The 20,219-nt window shown below is 36.1% G+C and overlaps 1 protein-coding gene and 1 long non-coding RNA gene across 51 annotated transcripts in view; one reads left to right on the top strand and one right to left on the bottom strand.

The window, feature by feature from the left end:
- ABI3BP (ABI family member 3 binding protein) overlaps positions 1-20,219 on the top strand; it is a 180,944-nt gene that overhangs the window by 37,136 nt on the left and 123,589 nt on the right. For all 50 annotated transcript variants that reach the window (XM_064521187.1, XM_064521321.1, XM_064521286.1 and 47 more), the window contains exons 3-6: positions 2,442-2,510; positions 5,165-5,297; positions 15,764-15,945; positions 19,353-19,414. In XM_064521187.1, coding sequence (XP_064377257.1) covers positions 2,442-2,510; positions 5,165-5,297; positions 15,764-15,945; positions 19,353-19,414 — 446 coding nt within the window. The remainder of the gene's footprint in view (positions 1-2,441; positions 2,511-5,164; positions 5,298-15,763; positions 15,946-19,352; positions 19,415-20,219) is intronic.
- On the bottom strand, positions 9,386-11,460 carry LOC112990529 (uncharacterized). The gene is made up of 3 exons (XR_003261095.2): positions 11,347-11,460; positions 11,019-11,123; positions 9,386-10,008 (listed from the first exon to the last, which is right to left on the bottom strand). It is a non-coding gene; the product is annotated as an uncharacterized LOC112990529 (long non-coding RNA).

Below are 20,219 nucleotides of genomic sequence, written 5' to 3'. Positions count from 1 at the left end.
AAATGAAAAATATCCCTCTTTCTGAGGGTGAATTTCCCCAAACTAAATTTGCCATTTCCCTCTCAACATTGTTTTAATCAAAGCATTTATTACTTTAAGCTGTACGGTTAGCTTTTCTGGCTTTCACTGCCAGAAACATCATCTGAACTTGTGGCCTCTTACCATGTGTGCTTGTGTTCGTCCAAACTGAATCAAATGTCCCAAAAATGTGTTAGCTTTTGTGTAAAAGTTACAGCAAACTTGGTTTGCTTCATATCATTTTATCTTATGAAGGCTAGTATTTCCAAAATATTCACGAACTGGTTCACAATTGACACCCAGATAGCCGTGAATGAATACTCAAGAATAGCTGCAGTTTTGATTTACTTTAAAAGAAGCTTAAGGCCAGTCTTAAGGCTTGAAATTGAAAGCTGAAAATTCTCATCCTTGGAAAGGCTTTGCATTTGTTTAGCTATGTAATGTGACCTGTTCTGTGTTAGCATTTTTTGACATGAAGCATTTGCACCTTTTAGGGGAAGTTGCACAAAAGTGTAAACTGGAGTTAAAATAGACAATCTCTATCGTGTAAAGATTTTTTTAGAAGTACATTGCAAAGGTTCTTTTTTTGCTATGAGAAAATGCATAGTGGTTAAATGCAAAAGAAATGTAGATGTTGGAAAGTCTGGAAAATGTAGTTTGTCTCTGAGATGAATTTATTGAATAAGAAAATCATTTAACTGTTGCTCTCCTGTTGTGTGCAGAATTACGTATATTTTAACAGTACCCAGAGATCTCAGTCAAAGTCACAGTCCTTCATGGATTATATACAAACATTATCCCATGGCTATTAAAAGTTAGTAATAACTCTAATAAAAAGTACCCCAAATTGTCAAAGCACTTAACAGTCAGATCTCATAAAACTCAATGCAAAAGGTATGTAACGTACTTGCAAAACAAGGCAGTGGCTGATGTGGAGACTGTATCATGTGTGTCTGACTTTATGGTGTTTCTTGTGACTAGAAGGTCATGCAAGTCTTGATTGATTTAATATTAGCCTATGGGGGTAAGCCCTGCCAAATCGTTGATGTAGTTACTTTATTCTTTTTACAATGTTACAGTACAGACTGATAGGTCTGCTCTTTACTGAGAAACTGCTTACAAGAGGAAAACTGAGGTCAATAGCCTGAAGCAGAATACAGAAAGTAGAAAGTTTTATTTTGTCACAATGAAGAAAAAATGGCTGCAATGAAATGGTTCTGAAAGGTTAGACAAAATATGTGTTGTAGAATGTGTCAGTAAAGGTTATCATTTTATATTTACTTGTTTTTATTTTGTTTTGAATCTCCATAATTAAATCACTGCTAATTTTAAAAGTAGAATTTAGTATGTCATTTATTTAAAAAGTATATAGGATATGTTGTAGTCATTAAGACAGCTCCATCCTGTGGTAGTGCTCCTGTAACTCCTTGGAACGTCACTGCAAATCTGTTCAAACTATCTTTTATAAAAACATGTGCATTAAAACAACCCTCTTCATAAGACATACCAGTGTAATGTGACTGGCAGTAGAAGCAGAGGAAAATTATTGTGTATACAAAGAAAACAGACACTATTTTGACATCATTAACAACTATGCTGCTAGTTACTGGTGGAAGTGGAGATCGTTTTAAGGTTGATTGTTTTGTAGATAATTGCTGGTAGAAATACTGTTTGAAGGTTTGAAGCCACCTCTGAGCTCGGAAGTCCTCTTCAGTTGGCGGCATCAGCAGCCACTACAGTAATCCACACTTGGGTACTCTATATGGATATATAACAGTGGAAGCAATAACATACAACCTTTTCCCCTCCATGTATTGCTTTCTCTTACAGTGCAGGTATATAAAAATGTTATGTACCATTCAATAGGCCATGCAAATTCCCTCTGATGTCCTTCTTTTCTACTGCTCATGTGCCAGTCCTTGAGATTGGGAAGGTTGTAAACAGCCAACAAGTGGCTGCTGCCTTGGGAACTCTTGCCTTGTAGCTGAAGTTCCTCAGTCTCTGTTCAGGAGTGCAGATATTTCTGGTCGCATCTCTTCAGGCTCTACCCTCTTAACTTCTTTAGCCACTTTTTTGCTTTGCTGTAACCTCTTCCTCTTCATCCAGGCTTTCCTTCTCCCTCACTGCCAAAGCAGTGTTTGGGTTGAAATGTTGCATGTATGTCCTGCCATCTTCACCAGTTTGTTACGTCTCGGTCAAAAAGAAGTGCCAAATTGTGTGTGCAGGGGTATTTTATTCAATGGCTAGAGTATTTCTGGATGACTGGTGAATAAATCTTTAAGGAAACATACCTGAAGATCACACAGTTATGATAACCTGTCAGGCATTCATGGAATCTTGTACTTTTTCATATGAATTATAGGTTGATTCCTTTCTTAAATAAATGGCAAGTCTATACTAATTGCTGCTTTCTTTGTTTACAGATGCAGAGCCACGGTATTTAGTTTCAGTAAGACCGGCACGCAATTCAAATAACAAGAAATCTTGCTCAGGTATTTTACCATTACTGCATCTCTTTCTCCAAGTAATTAAAGGAAGACAAAATCCTGCTTTTATGGGGTTTCTCTGAAAAGGTATTTGTAATTGTAGGTGTCTGACTCGGATGCCCAAATCCCATGTGTGGGTAGTTAGAAGGTAGGCTGTATTTCTTAGTAATTCATCAAGTGTGTAGTGTTCAAGTAGAAGTAGCACCCGAAGATTGTTTTTTCGTAAAAAGGTCTTATGGATGAGAATTAAAATTTAGATTACTAATTTCAGGTGCTTAAAGAGGTCACCAGTGTATCTAAAAAAGTAAATATGGGAAAGTTCTGCACGTTTTGTCTTGAAATATAATGATCTGGTGGGTCAAAGTTTAATAATGTGTACTCTCTTCAAACTGCCATAAAGGATTCTGTCATCCATGGACGTTTTGGTGTTCTTTATGCCTAAATGGAAATGATAATTTTTCTTGGTGTATGTGTATCTGTAAATGAATACTAAATTTGCTGATGCAATTTGTTGAGGAAAGAGGAATTCTTCTAGCTGAAACTATGCATAGCAGAATAGAAATCTGAGTTTGAGTCTTTTTGGTGCCAAAGACTATCTACGTGACCTTAATCATGACATTAATACTGCTAGTGCTTTAATTGCTTAGGATCATGGAACTGTTGCAAAGAATAAACTATTTGTTTGTATTTATGTATTTATACTTTCAGATCTTTATATGGAATTTATTCTAATTCCTGGTAATTACTTGGGATTAATTTCTCCTCCCTCATGGGCAAACATAAAAAAAATGTATAGATGCCTCTAGAGAGGTCTTAAAAAGTGATTTACCTTTCAGATGCAACATATATATATATATATAAAAAATCCAAAGCAGTATTTGAAGATTATTAATTTTAGTATCTGCTTCAGTTGCAGAAAATTGGACTATTTCTTTTAATGATGGCTCTGGCTTTTGTTTATGGCTTCTAGGGTACCATTTACAATTATCCCAACCTCGTAGCTGGTCTTATTCTTTCAAGTGGGTCAGTTGACAATTCTAGACCCAAAGAAATGTAGCCTTTGGGGGACTGGAATTAGCATTACTTTGCTGTTACATTTGGCAATATTTTAATTCGTTGCCTGTAGTTAGGCCTGTTTAGTGAATGCTCTTTCCTTTCTTTTTTAATGTGAAGCAAATAAAGGGATTACTGTTCCTGAGACAAAAGTAAGTTGCACAAACTTACTTATATTCGATGAAGAAAAATTTTCTTCCTTTCCTTCCCCCCCCCCCTTTCTTGTAAGATTGCAAAGGCATTGAGTTAGTGAAAGAAGTAAATTTTTAGGAGACATTTGACTGAATAATATAAAATCTGGGGGCAGAGCTGCAGAGGAGTCTATGTATGGAGATCGGAACTAAACTGAGATAAGAGATCATACTTGAATGTAGTCAAAAACCTTGGGGGCACTTGTTTCAAGCATGAGCAAAAAAACTTTTCAAATCCTCAGTTTGGTTCTGATGAGGAACCTGCATTATAACCCCTTACATTTTGGATGGCTACCCTAGACATGATGCTATTGGCTGTTTCTATAAATATAAATAATTATTAATTGGGTCAGAGGGGGACCAATTCAATAGCCTCACTGACTTTTCATCCACTATTGAAGCTAGAAATCAATAAATTGAAGAGCTCAGTGGAGAGGCAGAAGAATGACTAAAGGTTTGAAAAATCTTCCACACTTCTGGTGGAAGACTCTGAAAGATTGATCGATCATTTAAGTTTAGGGGAATGACACAGTCCTTAAGTATGTGATCAAGGACTTGATCACAGTTTACAGAAATTGACTTGTGAAACAAGATTCCTACAATTTACTTTAGTCCAGCAGACAAAGATGTAAGAACAGCTGGTGGCTTAGTGCTGACTGGATATAAGGCAGGCATTTTTAATAGTGAGCGTAGTTAAACCGGAAAATTTACTAAGGATTGTGATAAACTCTGAGTCACTGCAGTTTTATGAAGATTGGTTACATTTCTAAAAGATACACTGGTATTCAAATACCAATTAATACAGGGGAGTTGTGTGTTTTGTTTTCATATAGATCAAAATAGATAATTACATGGATACATTCTAAGTTTTATGGTGTATAAATCATTACAGTCTCTAACTGGGAACTAATGGAAAAATGAGACTCAGATTATATGTTGATCATGAAGAGGATGGTATAATGAGTTCAAGTTAGACGAGAACTTGATTTTTCTTTTCCTTAAAACTCATGTATTTTCCATGATTCCTCAGAAAGTGATTAAGAAAAGGATTTCACTGTAGACAGGAGATTTGCCAAATAGTTTGATGAGTAAGCTGTTTGTTTTAGCTTTCTGATTAACAATGGAGAAAGAGAATAGGAACCAGCCTAGAAAACAAGAAAAATATTTGTACTTTTGCCCTCATAAAAGTGTCATATGTTCCACAGTATTTTGCATCATGTCATACTTCTTTGTAAGGGTGGAGGGGAGAGGGTTTTTTTCTTTTATTGTTGTTGGCATGTTCCACATAAATATACAGTAAAACACCCACACAGTCAGTGAGTCCAGCTGCACATGTGTTGCTTGCAAATATTTTCCCCTACATAATGTAGGAGAGAGGAACGAACTTGTAATTGGAATGGTCTGTTTCTTATATAGGTCGGACCAAGACTCAAAAGCCTCTGCAGCTGGTAGTTGGGACTCTGACACCAACCTCTGTCTTCCTCTCTTGGGGCATCCTAGTCAACCCTCAACATGACTGGACAGCAACAAGTAACTGTGCTAGTGACAGGTAATGTAACAGAAAACAGTTTTTATGATGGTCATGTTTTAATTCAGCATTTCAAGCTTGAGGGTATGAAGGTGATTATCTGGTGTGGCTGAATAAATTTGACAGTGGAAATTAAAACACTGAAGCAGTAGTTCTGAATGTGAAGTAAGTTTTCTTCTGCACTTAAATTAATGCTTAGCAAGCATTTACTTGTTTTGTGTGTGAATTCAGACAGGTGCCTGCACGCTGAAGTACAAATCTTGCTATTTCACTCTAGATGCTTGGTTCTTCTCAAACCAGAGACCTTGGCTCTACCTTTATTTGTGTTTGTATTAATCAAAGAAACTTTGTTGAATCATAGGAAATGTCTTGATTTAAAGCTGGCCAAGTAGTAGTAAAGTCAGTCTTTGGCTGTGCTTTGATAGGAGGATGGCACTTTGTTTTAATGATATTTGATTTTTGTTTCCTATGATTGGCCTTATCACCACACCACTTTCCTTGTATTATAGTACAATTTTCATAAATTTTCTTTTTTAAGTAAAACAAGATCTCTTCTGTAAAGTTTTTGTTTTGCTGTACTTACTTAATGACTGATATGGCAGGTGGGGAGCTCAGGAAGGCTCACCAAGTAGCAGTTTCTAGAGAAGTCAGAATGCTGAATAGCCTCTCAACTGAGTGCACCATTATGTTCTAGGCAACTTTTAGCAAATGGGTAAAACTAATTTGCTGGAATTGTTAAAGTTGTTAATATTGGCGTTTTCCCTGCTCTGACATTTTGGCACTCTCTTTGTATTCTCTTTATGGCAGAAGGCTTTCAGGTTTTTCTTGGTCTTTATTTACATCCTATGAAGCTCCATTCAACTGCGCAGTGTTTTGTAAAAACTAAGAAGAAACTTTGTTCCCCCATTTTCTGTTGTTCATGTTGTTTTCCTTTTTCTTTGTTCAGGATGCACCTATATCCAGTTTCTCACCATCATCTTTGGCTTTATTAATGCATCTTTGCATTATTGAGAATGCTCCTTTTTTCTTACCACTTTTGTATTCGGTCTGATTTGTAACTGTCTAATTGAGAGCTTGAATCTACTTACTTTGGTGTTAATAACGAAACTATTGATAGGAGGCAGGAAATGTCAAACTTAGATCATGATGCAAAGCCCATGCAGCCAGTAAGATCTTTTCAATACCTCCCAAAAGCTTTGGACTAACCGTTTTCAAATTTCAGAAATTTCTCATGAGCATTTTTATCATGGCCTAGCATCTCAAATACTATTGAAAACATCAAATGTCTGTCTTTATTAGGAAATTGTTATGAAATGTTAGGAAATATCCAAGCACATAATTGAATTGGATTTCTTTTTAGTAGAACTGAAAATTATTTTAAACGGTTCATACGTCTAATGTTGCTTTCCTAATAAAGAAGCATATCGTTTCCTGCAGTTAGAATTGCAAGAAATGAGCTGATCCTGCAGGAACAGCATTCTGCCCACGTGATGGTTTTCACAACATTTTTTACCATGGAATCTTTTCTATGTGCTGTGTCAGCAAGCAAAATTATAGCACCCACTGTGCAGTGGGAAGGAAGGACACTTCAGAAGAAACGTATATCCAATCTTAACCTACCTGGAGATTCAAGACATGTGGTACCCACCATGATGCTTTCATCAACTCTGTTTTTCAGCCAGTAATTGAGTATTCTTCTTGGACATTCCTTGACCCAAACTTTGAATAAACTGTTTAACGTACTACATCATGTTCTCCACTAAGTGCACCACTTAGTGATACCTTGCTGTATTCGGAATGTATTCTGTATGTTTGCTAGTGTAGTGAGCGAGACTTGCTTTTACCACATCTATGTGTTAAGTCAGTACACATTTCCCAAAGTTCAGGTGCTTCAACTGAACAGTTGTTTAGTCTAGTCAGCTGATTCCTCTCGCGTAGCTGCTTTTAACATGCCCTCCATTTTAATGGAACACTGTCAGAGATGAAAAATACCAAAGTACAGCCAAATTATTTCCCTTTCAACCCCCAAAAGAGGCCTTTTCTATAAAAGTCACATTGCCCATTGTATGGAAAAAGATCAGAAGGATTAAACAAATGTTGGAATATCTCCTGCACTTCAACCCTGTAAAAATATTCCGGCACTCATGAGTAGCTAGTTTAAAAAAACCTAAGCCAAATTACAAATGGCCATATAAAATTTTGGGCACGTGCCTATAAGCAGATACCTATTTTGCAGTCAAGCATAGAAGTAAAGAGAACGGAGAAAGAAATTAAATTGAAAATATAAAAATTTAAGTGATCTTCTTTTCCTTACCTTTACTGGACCAAGAAACTTGTGATTTGTACAAATTATGAGAATAGTTCTCCATGTGACCCACAGTATGTATTTCTATAACTCCAGGCAGAGAATGGATTCAAGTATATTTGCAAACAGTTTACATATATATATATATAGAGAGAGAGAGAGAGAGAGAGATTGTTATATATTGATTGTATAAGTGACTAGTAACAATCACAACTAATAAAGAATACCAATTATCTGGTGATTTTGTTTACCAAGTAGTCTTAATATATCATGGCAACAAAACGCAAGTGTCACATTCACGTAGGACAATTTGACATTTGAGTTACATGCATTGCTCACGTGCAATGACTGCAACACTGAGCTGATGGTTGTGATGATAAAATTTATGAAGTAGTCATCCTTAGCAAGTTAGCCTCATATTAAAAGTTTAAGACTTAAATTCAGACAACTTATTCATCAGCATTTGTTTCTATTGTGGGGATAGACTACCTCACTTATCTGATTCTTTTTTGATCTGGCAGGTTCTGCTTAGAGTGAGATGTTGAAAGGTACTGTTAATCATCAGCAAGATAGTTGTACAGTGACTAACCTTCTACTCTTTGACATTGGCAGTATGTGTTAATTTTGATCCCTTAACTCAGTTCTGGCCATTAATGTCCCATGACATTTTAGATTTCTAATTCTGTCTGATCTGAAATGGAGTCACTGTTCTCAGCCTCAGATTTTCCCATCTCCGATTGACATTTAGCTTTTATACAAATGTTGCATAACATAAGCTAGTTGGACATGTTACTAACTCAGAAGAAACCATATGGAATAGCCTGGATCTGTTGGCCAGGGTCTTCCCTAGTGCAAGTCTGACCTCAGTGGAATATTCCTTGGAAGATCTGGTTTTGTGAAAGAATGAATTTTGAGCAAGAGGTGCAACATTCTCAAAGAGCGTTGGTAGCTCTTCTATTGCTTCAGTGAAACAATGAAATTATTGCTTGTTTATTGCAAGCACATAGTTTTCATTCAGTACAAAATGCTCTTTAAGAAACTCCAATGAAGGAAAAGTTTTATCCATGCCATTTTTAAGCAAACCATCTTTCAGTTATTTTCATATAACTCTCCAGAGATTAAGAGCATGAGTCAATAAAGTGCTGCACATTTTCTGCAAGATAACCCAACACCTTCATTCCTTGTTAGAAGCAGAGATAGTCACTGCAATTGGGGTGGACTGGAATTCTTTGCAAGATCAAGTTTTAGCGCCTCCTTGAAGTTTGCATCATCTGTGGTCAGAGCGTTAGCACTACAATGCAAAAAACAAGTGATCCAAACCAAAAAAAACCAAATAACTTAGTTTTATGTAATTTTTAAAACATTCACAAGACCAGAAGGGTTCCGCCAACACTGTTAACTTAGCTTTCTCAGCATCCTCTATTTTCGTATACCAGTATGAGGTACTTGATGAAGGATGGCAAAGTTATGATACCCTGCCCAAAAGTTAATGTTTAGTTCCCCTTTTTATGTTCCAGAGCAGAGCAACTTGTTTCTCCTCTGCCTTTCAGTGTTCAGCCAATCATTAATGGACAGAGCTGTCATAATACACATACTGGGGGTATATTCACTGTCCAGTTAGGTCTGAAAAAAGAGAGTGTCCGCTATTGTGTAGTCTTTTCCTGGCCTTACCTTTGGTTAGAACAACTCCACAGATCCCAAAACAGAGCAGGGGTCCTAGCAGGCTTCAGTTGTTTGGCAAAGGGGAGGGAAGGATCAGAAAATGCGTTAATCCCGTGCAAGACAGACAGGTTTTGTAGGTAGGAACTGTTTATTTTACTGTATCAGGTGGTCTGAATATAAAAACAAGCAAGCTTCAGATACATGTGAAATAGTAAATTTGAAGGCATGTTGTTTTCATGCAGCATATCTAAGTTAAGAACTGACAAATTGACGTGTATCACTTAAATTTTTTTACCTGTGTTTTAAATATCCTAATTCGTATTTACATTCAGTGCAGATTTTTCTTACTTTATAGCTGTTCCCTCCACCAAAAGGAAAATAAAAAATAAAGAGGGGAAAAAGAGGGAAAAATCCATACTTGCTTCTTATGTTACACAGCACACGGAAGTAGTGTTTTTAAAACCCTAATACAGAAAGTTAGCTGCATGCATCCCCTTTTGTGGATATCTACAAATCTGTGTCGCTATGCAGCTGGCAACTTGATTACAGTTAGTGTTTCAGATGTCATAGAAAATGGATTTTAAACTTAGCAGATTTCCTTAAGGAAAACATACTGCAGCGAATAAGCTTTCGGAATTTAGATGCTTTTGAGTTACTGCTGTGGGACAATTGGCAGAAAGCTTGTTTAAACATGGAAAGATTTATTGGTTGTCATCCTCCTGTTCTTCAGAGCCTCTAATTCTTCAGTTCAATTAAGTAATTTTGCTAAAAAAAAACAAAAAAAAATCAAAAAAGTGACTATTAAAGATCATGTACAAGTGAAAACTGACTTAGCAAATGCTTTGCAAGCTTAATTGTAGCCATCAGGGATGTGCTTCTTTCTCACTTCTTACATTTGTTTGTGTCTATTACTTTCAAGTAAAATTGGCAACAAAAGGGAAACAGTATAACTAACTCTGTGTGTCAATTTGTGAAATACTGAATATCTGAAAAATCATAGCTGAAACTATTACCGTAATTCCTTTCTGACACTAAATGGATGCTATGCTTCTAATGATATCTAACCATAAACAAATAAGTATATGTGTGTGCGAATAGTGTCTTAAAAAGTCTGATTACATTCATATGCACAAAAATGCAATCTTTTACCTATAACGACATGAAATCACAGAGCAGAAATGTTGTTGTTTCTCCCAGGCTTAATTATTTGTTTTCTGCCATGTGCAACTAAAACAGTCATCATTAAATTGTTTGGAGTTTGGGGTTGGATCAGGTTCCAAAAAACCCATGGTATTTATACAAACTGACTTAGTCTGGAAATCTCATAAAACCATCTGCCTCACAAGGTTTCCAGTACTTAATTGTTTGGACCCAAATATGTGACTGTACTAGGATTCTCTGGAAATCTGACTGAAGAGAGTTTTGGTTAACAATTGGAGAAATGATAGTGAAATTTTTGGCAAGAGAGTGTCATTTATACGGATATATGAAAGCTCAAGGTTTTGCCTATCTATCCTAGAACTTTGCTCCTCAAAAAAGGGAGCAAGATTTCCATTAATTTCAAAAGCAAAACTGTGAGCCACTTCTTTGAAGCGCTCATCATATTTTGTTACCTTATGTAATAAGAAGCCTAGCTTTAAGCTGAGAAATAGAAGATCTCACTGCCTTGCCTTGTGAGTTGTAAAAAAGCTATATAAATTGAGCATAGAAAGGGTAGAAACATCCTTTTATAACAGGTCGATAGTCTTTTACACAGACGTTGCACATGTACTTACACTGATTGGCAGATGGAAGAGGATCAGACTCTTGAGGCTTCTTTGAATTATGAGATTATTTTTGCTGCTTTTAATTGAGCCATTGTTTCACATTTTGTGTGTATCCTAGATGGATGCAAGTGACATCAGAATACTATAAAATAATAGTTAAGGCTCTTCTTATGTAGAGAGAGTTTCAAGAATGCGAACATAAACACATCACAGTATTGCAAAAAGGCATATAGCAACAGACCATCTTGGCCAACGCAGACTCTGTTTCTTTCCCCCGCTTACTTTTTTTGTTGGCTTTATTACAGCAATTAGCTCTGAGTGAGACTGTACCCCTCACCTGCTCATGACCCCCTTCTGTTTGAGTAGTTGGAATGTATCGCTCTTTCGGTTGTCTAGTGGAAAGGGAGGAGGGAAAAGGCTTCTACAGTCCCTGCAGCGGTTTGGTTACAGGTAGCCTGTAATGACCAAATGAAACATGGCCCGTTAAGGGGATAGATTAATTTTTAAGGGGCTTAACAGAAGAACTTTAATGTTTAATAGAGACCAAGCTGGAAAACAAGTGAAGTGAACCTTGAAATATTTTGATGAAGTATTTGTTGCAAATAGGAATACAGATGCTATTAAATAAACATTGTTCAGATAAAATGTACCCTTCTCCTACCCTCTAGCAAAACAAATAAGGAATAAAGATAAAAAGCGGGTAAATACAGACAGGTATTTTTATGTGGTGAGAATGTAGATTAAAATAAATTCTCACTCAGTGTAATTACTGTAGAGTACAGAAACTGAGGTGTGCTACCTCCTTGCTGTTGAAACATCAAGCTAGCATTTACAGCTGTGAATGGCGCTGCAGGGTGTGTTTCCGTGATGCTTTACTTGAACTGTGTATTACTTTCTTACTAGCGATTAGGGCCCTGCAGAACACAGGCAATTTTTGATATACTTAACCACACAGAGATAAGTGTCTGAGAAATACTGCAGTGCACCTTTCCTTTCTACCTCAGTGTGACTGTATTCCATTTTAACCTTGCCTTATAACATTTTCTTGGGGATCTGAGGGGAGGTTTCTCTAAATGTTTGCAAACCAAGAGAATCGTTTTTGCCAGCTTCTGATATACATCACAGCCCAGCTGTGCAAATTTTGTGTGTGTATGTCACTGCCACAAGGGGATTGATATATATGAGTGATAACTGGACTTTTCTGCATTCTCATGTCTTTCATTGTATGCGTTGATTTTTTTGATACTATAATTTTTATAGAAAGTTTGATAAGAGGGAGAAATTAAAAAGACAGTAAAACTTCATCAGAAGGATGTTCTCATGCAGGCCCTGGAATTTCACTGTATTTGGCAGTTTGTTGGTCAGATTTAGCAAGGAATTATTGTTTTTTAATAACAAAACGTCCCATTTCTGAATTTGTGGTCTGTAAAGAAATGATTGTATTTCCCCAAAAGTGCATGTTGGTGTAGAATTTGGATATTCATAATATTCAAACAGAGTTGCTTTGCAAATTGCTAAATTGAACTTTGTTTTGATTTCCTCCTATTGAAACAGATTGCGGAAATTCTGTCATCACAGTCAGTGTTTTTTTAGTACTAGTTGTGGCAAGTTTCCACTGAAATAATTACATCCTTGGTGAAGTTTTTACAGGTTTGGAAATCTTGGAGTGGAGAGCACGTTTCTCCTATGCTTCATGTGCCTATTTCTTATGGCACAGTTTGACACAACTGTGACAATCTCCATGTCAGATTTTTTTTATAGTCTTTTGAATTTCAGTGAAAGATGATTTTTGACTTGGATTTATATTCTTGGTATTTTACATTATGTTAAAGAGAAGGAATTTGCAGGTGTGGAGATAGTATTCACAAGCAGAACACTCTCTATAGTAGAGGCAAATGGGACAGCTGCTGAAAAGCCTATTTAGAAGAAACAAGATTTGGGGGAGGAAGGGATTCTGCTCTTTTCTGATGCAGCTACTGATTTCAACCTTGAAGAACTGAAATGAATCAGTATGTTTTCTTTCCACCAAATACAATCACTTCATATTTATCCCATTTAACTAAGAAAGGAAAACTTAAGGATGAACATAAAAACAAAGGATATTTCATCTTTCAGACAAGCTGGGAAGAAGGTGACTAGCTTTATTTGTGCATTGTGTTTCTAAATCTGTCTAAACTATTCTAAATCTCTTACAAAAGACTATACAGTGCATCAGGATGCATTTATGCTTCAGATGGGATTTGTTTATTTGTGGCAGAGATTTCAAGTAAGCTTCTCAGTCTGTGTTAATGTCTCTGTAGTTATGCATGAAGGGGTTAAGAGAATAAAGGAGAGGAACTTTTTGTCATGTTACCACTGCCAATAATTTATTGTAAAAACATTCTTTGTCAGTCTATCTTATAGCTAGATCTTATGCTGCTTGACATATGAAGTGTGAATAGAGCACAGACCGTATAAGTAAGGATGCAGATTAATAATACCCTTATGTGGTATTATTCCAGGTGGTATTCCAGGAATCTGTAAGAAGGGAGTGGATATTCATTACTAATTATATTTATTCTCTTTCCAAGCCTGACTTTGCAAATTGCACATGTGAAAATGGAGCCCTCATAGCAAAGGAAAATATTGGCCATCACTGCAAAAAAGGACTGCTAAGACATACCTTAGGGACTGGTGATGGGATAGTAACAACTTTTCGATAGAATAACAGTAAAATCTGGTCTACTTGCTTTGCTTTTAAACTTGTTATTTAAGGTGCCCCCAGCTGCGTATGAGGTAAGGAATTCAGGATACCTATTGCAGGACTACTTGCAGCTGCTGAGCTAGCCTACTTCCCCAGCTCAGGAAATGTTTTTTTTTTGTTGTTTTATTTTTTTTTCTTCTGCCATATCGAACAAACTGCTTAGTCTTTTTGTACTGTATCCCTTCTGTAACATCAAGACAATAGCTTGAGAAATAGCTATGAGGGAATATAAATAAATGTAATAGATACAATTGTTCTGAATGTTCCAAGAAGGAAAACAGCATTGGGTTTGGGGGATGGAGGGGCGGGGGGGGAACAGCAAATAAATTTCAGGGTAAACTATAAATATTGCTATGCATTTGAAAATGCATAAAGGATTACTTATAATTTGTTTCTGCTCAGGGTTCTCAGAGCGATAAAGATGCATAAATTATATTTCTAAGGAACTATTCCAACCCCCAGTGAAGTATTATAATGCTCATGGACAACTTTAGTCATTACTGAAAAGCAAAGCCATTCTGGGATAAACAACAGAATGTTTTGAATGCAAAGCAGTACAGCTAACAGAGAGAGCTGTGAGCCAACACAGACATTAATTTTATAACCTAGAGGAATATCTGCAATAATCTCTCTTGTATAGTTAATTCAGCCCACCATTTCTGAACTGTAGCTAATAAAACAGAAAAACTTGTACTTTTGGTGTGGAGAAAACAAATTTGACTTTACTTATATGTTTTATACCATAGCTGTCAAAGTTTGCATGTGAATGTATTTTGCAAGACTGGCACTTGCCTCACCTTGGGCTGCCTTTTAATAACAAAGTGGATATTTCCGTTTCGCCTTTCCCTTATACTCTACTCTGCAAGTTGCTTAATTTTGGCAAAAGTGGGTTTGTGCACTGGCAGTATTGTGTTTGGCAGATTAATTCATTTTAAATTGGACCTTATGACATGATACCTTTTCAGTTAATTAAAGCACATTTTGGTTTTTTTCTCTGGGTCCCCTCCTTTATCTGCATATATTTTCTTATGTAATATCTGGATTAAATCTCCCAAAGCAAATTGAGAAAATTTGTTTTTCTTTTTTGCTTCTGAGTGATTCTTTAGGCATGACCTGTAAAAAAAACTTTAGAGTTTTGTTTGTTTTGTGGTGTTAGTTCTCCTGAAGCTATTAGTTGAGTGGGGAAAATACAACTGGATGGAATTCATCATTTTTCAGCTAGTGTAAATGTGAGAAGGATAAGAACAATGGATGGATTTTATTTATGATGTATATAACAATTTCCAGTAATACTTAGAAAAAGTTGCCAAACCTTGCTATGTTTTTTTACCAAAAAAATCCTTGTTTTGACAGTAATACAGTATATAAATTGAAGATGAGACACTAGCAGGTGGTGGAGCTCTTGTGCCATAACTCTCATCATTTGCACTGTGTTCCTTTATACTCGTTAGCATTGCAGCCATACTTTTTCAGGGTGGTGCTGCTTGATCAAATTGGGCAATTTCTATAGGTTTTTTTTTTTTTTAATTTCATAATGTGTTAGCATTCATCCCATTGTTGATTTTAAACTGCCAAAAGTAATATCTTGCTTTACTTTTTTGTTTTAGGTGTGGGCAATACATAATGGGATCACTGAATGAGCAATGTATTGCATAAACGTCAACTATTACTGTTTTCCCCTTGCGAATAGTTTTGGACTAATTTTGGGGGGAACACCTTGCCCTGGATGGATATAAAAGACTTTAAGCAATTGGTTGAGGCTTCCTGACTAATAGGCTGATGATTCCATTGTACAGTTCTGGCATATGTCAGATTATCACAGAAACTACTCGTAGAATGAGGTTGCAGTTTGTGGTCAGAACCACATATGCTTGTTTGCAAGCCAGGTGAATAATGAGAAAGTTATTTCGCTCTTGATATAATACTCCTGATGCTACGATTTGTAGGATGGCAAGTACAGACACGCACACACATGCACACACGTTTGTTTGTGTTTGTTTTTGTTAAACAGGTTCTATACCGTTCGTTACAGAGAAAAGGATAAAGAAAAGAAATGGGTTTTTCAGCTTTGCCCAGTTACAGAGACAGTGGTGGACAATCTGAAGCCAAACACACTTTATGAATTTGGAGTTAAAGACAACATAGAGGATAGTATTTGGAGCAAGACTTTCAATCACAAGACAGTTCTGTCTAGTAAGTATTTAGCAATAATTAGCAGATACCCAGTTTGGCAGCTTTTCTTTTGCTATTGTAATATTATTTAAAGTAAACTACTGATCAATTTTTCCTTGTTTGAATTCCATCCCTATGCCACTAACAAATTGTTTTAGGAATCGGTGAAACTAGGAATAGTATGTATTTGAAAAACTACCATGTGCTCTTTGGACAAGTGCTCTCTTGTCGTTGCAAATAATAGGAGATCTGCTGCAGATTGACAGAACCGTAACAGAGATTGGTTTAGATGCATGTAATGTGTTGTTTGTGTATTGTTACACCTCTGACTGGCTTCCAGGCATTCTCCTTTGGCCTTGCATAGTAAGATCACAGCTAATTTGAGTTGATGGAAGGCACTATCCTTGCTTGAATCTTATTTTATATGTCCTTGTAAGTGCAGGCTGGTTAAGAGCTATACAGAGCCTGTCCTATCCAGCGTGCATCACAATGGTCCCAGACGTATTAGCAATAAAAGTAAAAACTGAATTTTGACTTGGTACTGGATTCTCTTCAGTTTAAAGTAAATAAACAAATAGAAAGAGCCCTTTGTGATTCTGCTGAAAAATTTAGTTTGAGGTTAGTTTTTGATCAAGGAGTTTTACAAATGGTGTTTGTACCTATGCTCTGATAATGTATGCTATTGTTTAGGTTTTCATGGAGACATCATATAGCATCTCCAGCTGTTCTCAGTCATATCTCAAGATTTTTTCTCCAAAGCCACAGGGCAGTGTGCATGCAAAGTGGCATCAAAGTAATCATTGAAAAAGCAACATACTGCTCAAAAGATTACTGCTGTCATGGAGGAATCCTCTTTTACAAGAGAGGCTTAGCAGACATTGTCCAGTCTGATTTATTTTCCTTGAACATTTACATAACAAAATTTCTGAGCAAGATACTTGTCAGAAGATAATGTAAACTCTTATCCTCACTATTTTGAGCACGACTAGAAAAATGAAGAATGGGAAGTCTCATAAGAGAGACTTATTCATGTGAGATTTCTAAAATTTGGGTTGGACCTCAGTTTCAAGCTATAGCCAAGTTACACAGCTCAGTGTACTCAGGACGAGGGAAGGGAGCTGTAGGTTGGCTTGTAACACTGCAAAAGCCCTCATACTGTGTAAATACTGCTGGCCTTAAACATAAATTAGATTGCTGTAACTCTAAAGTACCTGCCTACTCCCCTTAGAGTCATTGAAGCGGTCTAGAAAAATGCCATCATTATACTGTGACCTTAAAATGGAGAATGATGATGGTCTTTTCTTGTATCTATCTCCTAAAAGGAAACATTGCTTCAGAGCACTAAATAAAACTTACCAAATGGCAATTTTTCCCAGACTTTAAACATTTTCTAGGAGGCTTAGAGGGGATAAAGAGTGCATAGTATTTAAAATTTAATATTGTGTTCAAGATAGTATGATTAAAATGTGTCCACTGACATGATCAAATTTGTTGTTCTATAAATCATGTATTTCTAAATATTTTTTTTTATATATGCCGGAAGAGTCATTCTTGTGAGCTGTGGAGACAGACTGAGTTGGTTTGAAGGATACTTTCTTGTCAGAGTTTATATTCTTTTCAGATGAGATTTCTTTTTTCAAGAACATAAACTTGTATATGTAGTAGGTTCCACTGCAGCCACTAAATACTGGGGGCTTGCTATTTCCCTTTATGTCTACATTCTGTACTCCCAAAATAGTAAGCATTTTCTGGTTGTGATCTAAAGAACACCTTCTGGACAATGTAATCCTTCAAGGAAAGGGCTAACCATCCAAACACAGTGTTTTGTTCACAGCTCAGCAAGGTGATGGGATGTAAAAAGTGTGACAGATGATCAAACAGATATTTGTTTAAAATAGATCATTTTTTGTCATTGTCCAGAAATGAATTTCTTGGAAATCACAAATTAAATTGCTCTCTAGTCCATTAAGCAGATAATGGGCTGGTTGTAAACAGAATGAACATTTAATTCGTATGCAGTTATATATTTTGAAAAAATGAGTTTTAACAAAGATATTGTACCATGAATATTGTGAATAGCCTGGCAGATAGAAAAGACCTAGTGAAATAATGCTCATCAAAAGAAAGCACCAAAGGAAAAAAGTCAACTGTATAAAAGATTACTCACTTCCCATTCATCTTTATTAGTTTTATAGATAATCAATAAGTGCTATCATTCTTCTGAAAGGCAAAACCACTATTCTATATCCACTTTCTAATAAAATATTTGTAGTTTATAGAATACAAAATTATTTTAGAGAGTAAAAAGAGAAAAATAAAAGCAGTATATAATGACCAGCAAATTACTGATGTTTGCAGAAGCATGAAGTCAGTGTGAGTTTTGTCAGTTTTCCCTTGTCTTTAGGCCAGTAACAGGTCCTGTTCCTGAGAAGTATCAAGCACTTTGAAAAATTTTTCATGACAGCCTGTCAACCTAAATGTCTCTCAATTCAAAGTCCTTTACAGCTGATTTTTTTTTCCTATTGTTTGCCCATTTTGGAAAGAATAGTGAAGAAATATAACGTTTACCTTGATTTTTGTTTATGGGCCTGTCAACTTGGCAGGAGCAGAATAGTGTCCAGATGGAAGATGTGAACAAAGTTTGAAGTATCGTATTAGAATGTAACATCATGGAGGTGGGGGAGGGGACTGTTGCTCCTTCGCATTTACAGCTCTGTCACAAGAAGCTTGTGAGACTAAGAAACTTCAGTAGCTGCCAGGCACACCTGTAAAAGCCTAAGGAGAAAAATGAGAGATTCAAATCCATGAGTTACTTTGGTCATCTTTGAAACAAAGGAAACCATGTCAGAGCCAGAGAGAAATGATATGCATGTTTTGTATTACCAGTGCTAAGTGCATATTTCTTTCGTAAGGGTGAGCTTAGACAGTAGCTGTTGGAGAGCTTAAAACATGCTTAAATTTTTCCATTTTTTTAACCAGTACCTGTTAGTGGTACCAGCCTGACAGACCGGGATGCAGAAATTCCTTTTCTTTCGGGTTTCTTTCTTGTAGATTAGCTTTTTCAGTTATATTAATTTTGTTAAAGAATTATCTTAGGCACCTCTGACTTAGACTTCTCCTTAGGAAATCCCAAAGACCACTTCAGCTCTATTATCCCCCCATGGTAGAACAAAAAGAATATGCTTGATTTCTTCCCTGTCAATACAGGAAGAAGAGACTTTGCAGATTAATGAAATAAAAAAAATCTGGAGAAACAAGACCAAAGAAAACTGCTACAGAGTGTGTTCTTATACCTTATGATTAAGTCTGCTTACTTTCTTAGGTATTGAAAAAGCTATTAACAATAACTGAATAAACTTATTTTGCTTTTTTTTTTGAATAAAACAAAAATTAATTTTGTGTATTTATTTCTCTTTCTGCCAAATCAGATAAAAAAGTAAATGGACAACTCCAGAACATGTACAAGTTGGTACCTAATACCCAAACACAGGTATGCAAAAATAGTCTATTATTCTTGATAACAGATTTGTATTTTGTATGGTCAAATTTTTGCTTCTCTATTAGGGTAAATGAGAAAGAGATTATGGCCACAGATCCCAAATACCAAAAATTTGTTAAATCTAGGACTGAATACTTGTATGGAGAAGTGTTTGTATGTGTGTATTGATGAAATGATTGAGAGCTGTAGCTGAGATGACCAGACCTACTGATTCTGGGTTAAAAAAGATGAAGCTGGTAGTTTCAATATGTGGATTCTAAATTTCAAAATTTGCTTATTCTTTTCATCTTGTAGTAGTCAGATTGGCTAACCTGTTATATTTGTGGTGTTTAGATAATTTTCTGTAGTCAAGACTGTCCTTGCAGAGAATCCATTTTGCAATAACCTAGTGCTGTTTTTTCACAGAGGGATCTTTTATGTATTCAGGTCATCTGAAATCATTAGTCTTCCTATGAAATTCAGCAGTAGTTCTCATATATGGTGGAAGTGTTTGCAGAATCAGAGGGGGCTGGAAAGGGCACCTTAGTTTGCTTATCAAGCTCAATAGGCAATTCATTAAATCTTTGCAGGTGGCAACCTAGAATTTCGAACTGTTTCATTAAAGCATTTGAAGACTTTTGTCAAAAATAAACACCAGTATTCATTCATTTCTTCAGTTCTCTTTCTCATCTAGCATTTGTTTTAACAGCTACCAAGCAAGCATGGATGTGATTCACAGATTCATAGATTCACATATACAAATATGTTTTACTTCCAAGAGTTGAAAAAGAAATGAAGGAACAGTAGATCGAACTTG

Source organism: Dromaius novaehollandiae, chromosome 1, assembly GCF_036370855.1.
Source record: "Dromaius novaehollandiae isolate bDroNov1 chromosome 1, bDroNov1.hap1, whole genome shotgun sequence".
NCBI lineage: Eukaryota > Metazoa > Chordata > Aves > Casuariiformes > Dromaiidae > Dromaius > Dromaius novaehollandiae.
This window is presented reverse-complemented; position numbering and strand designations above follow the sequence as displayed.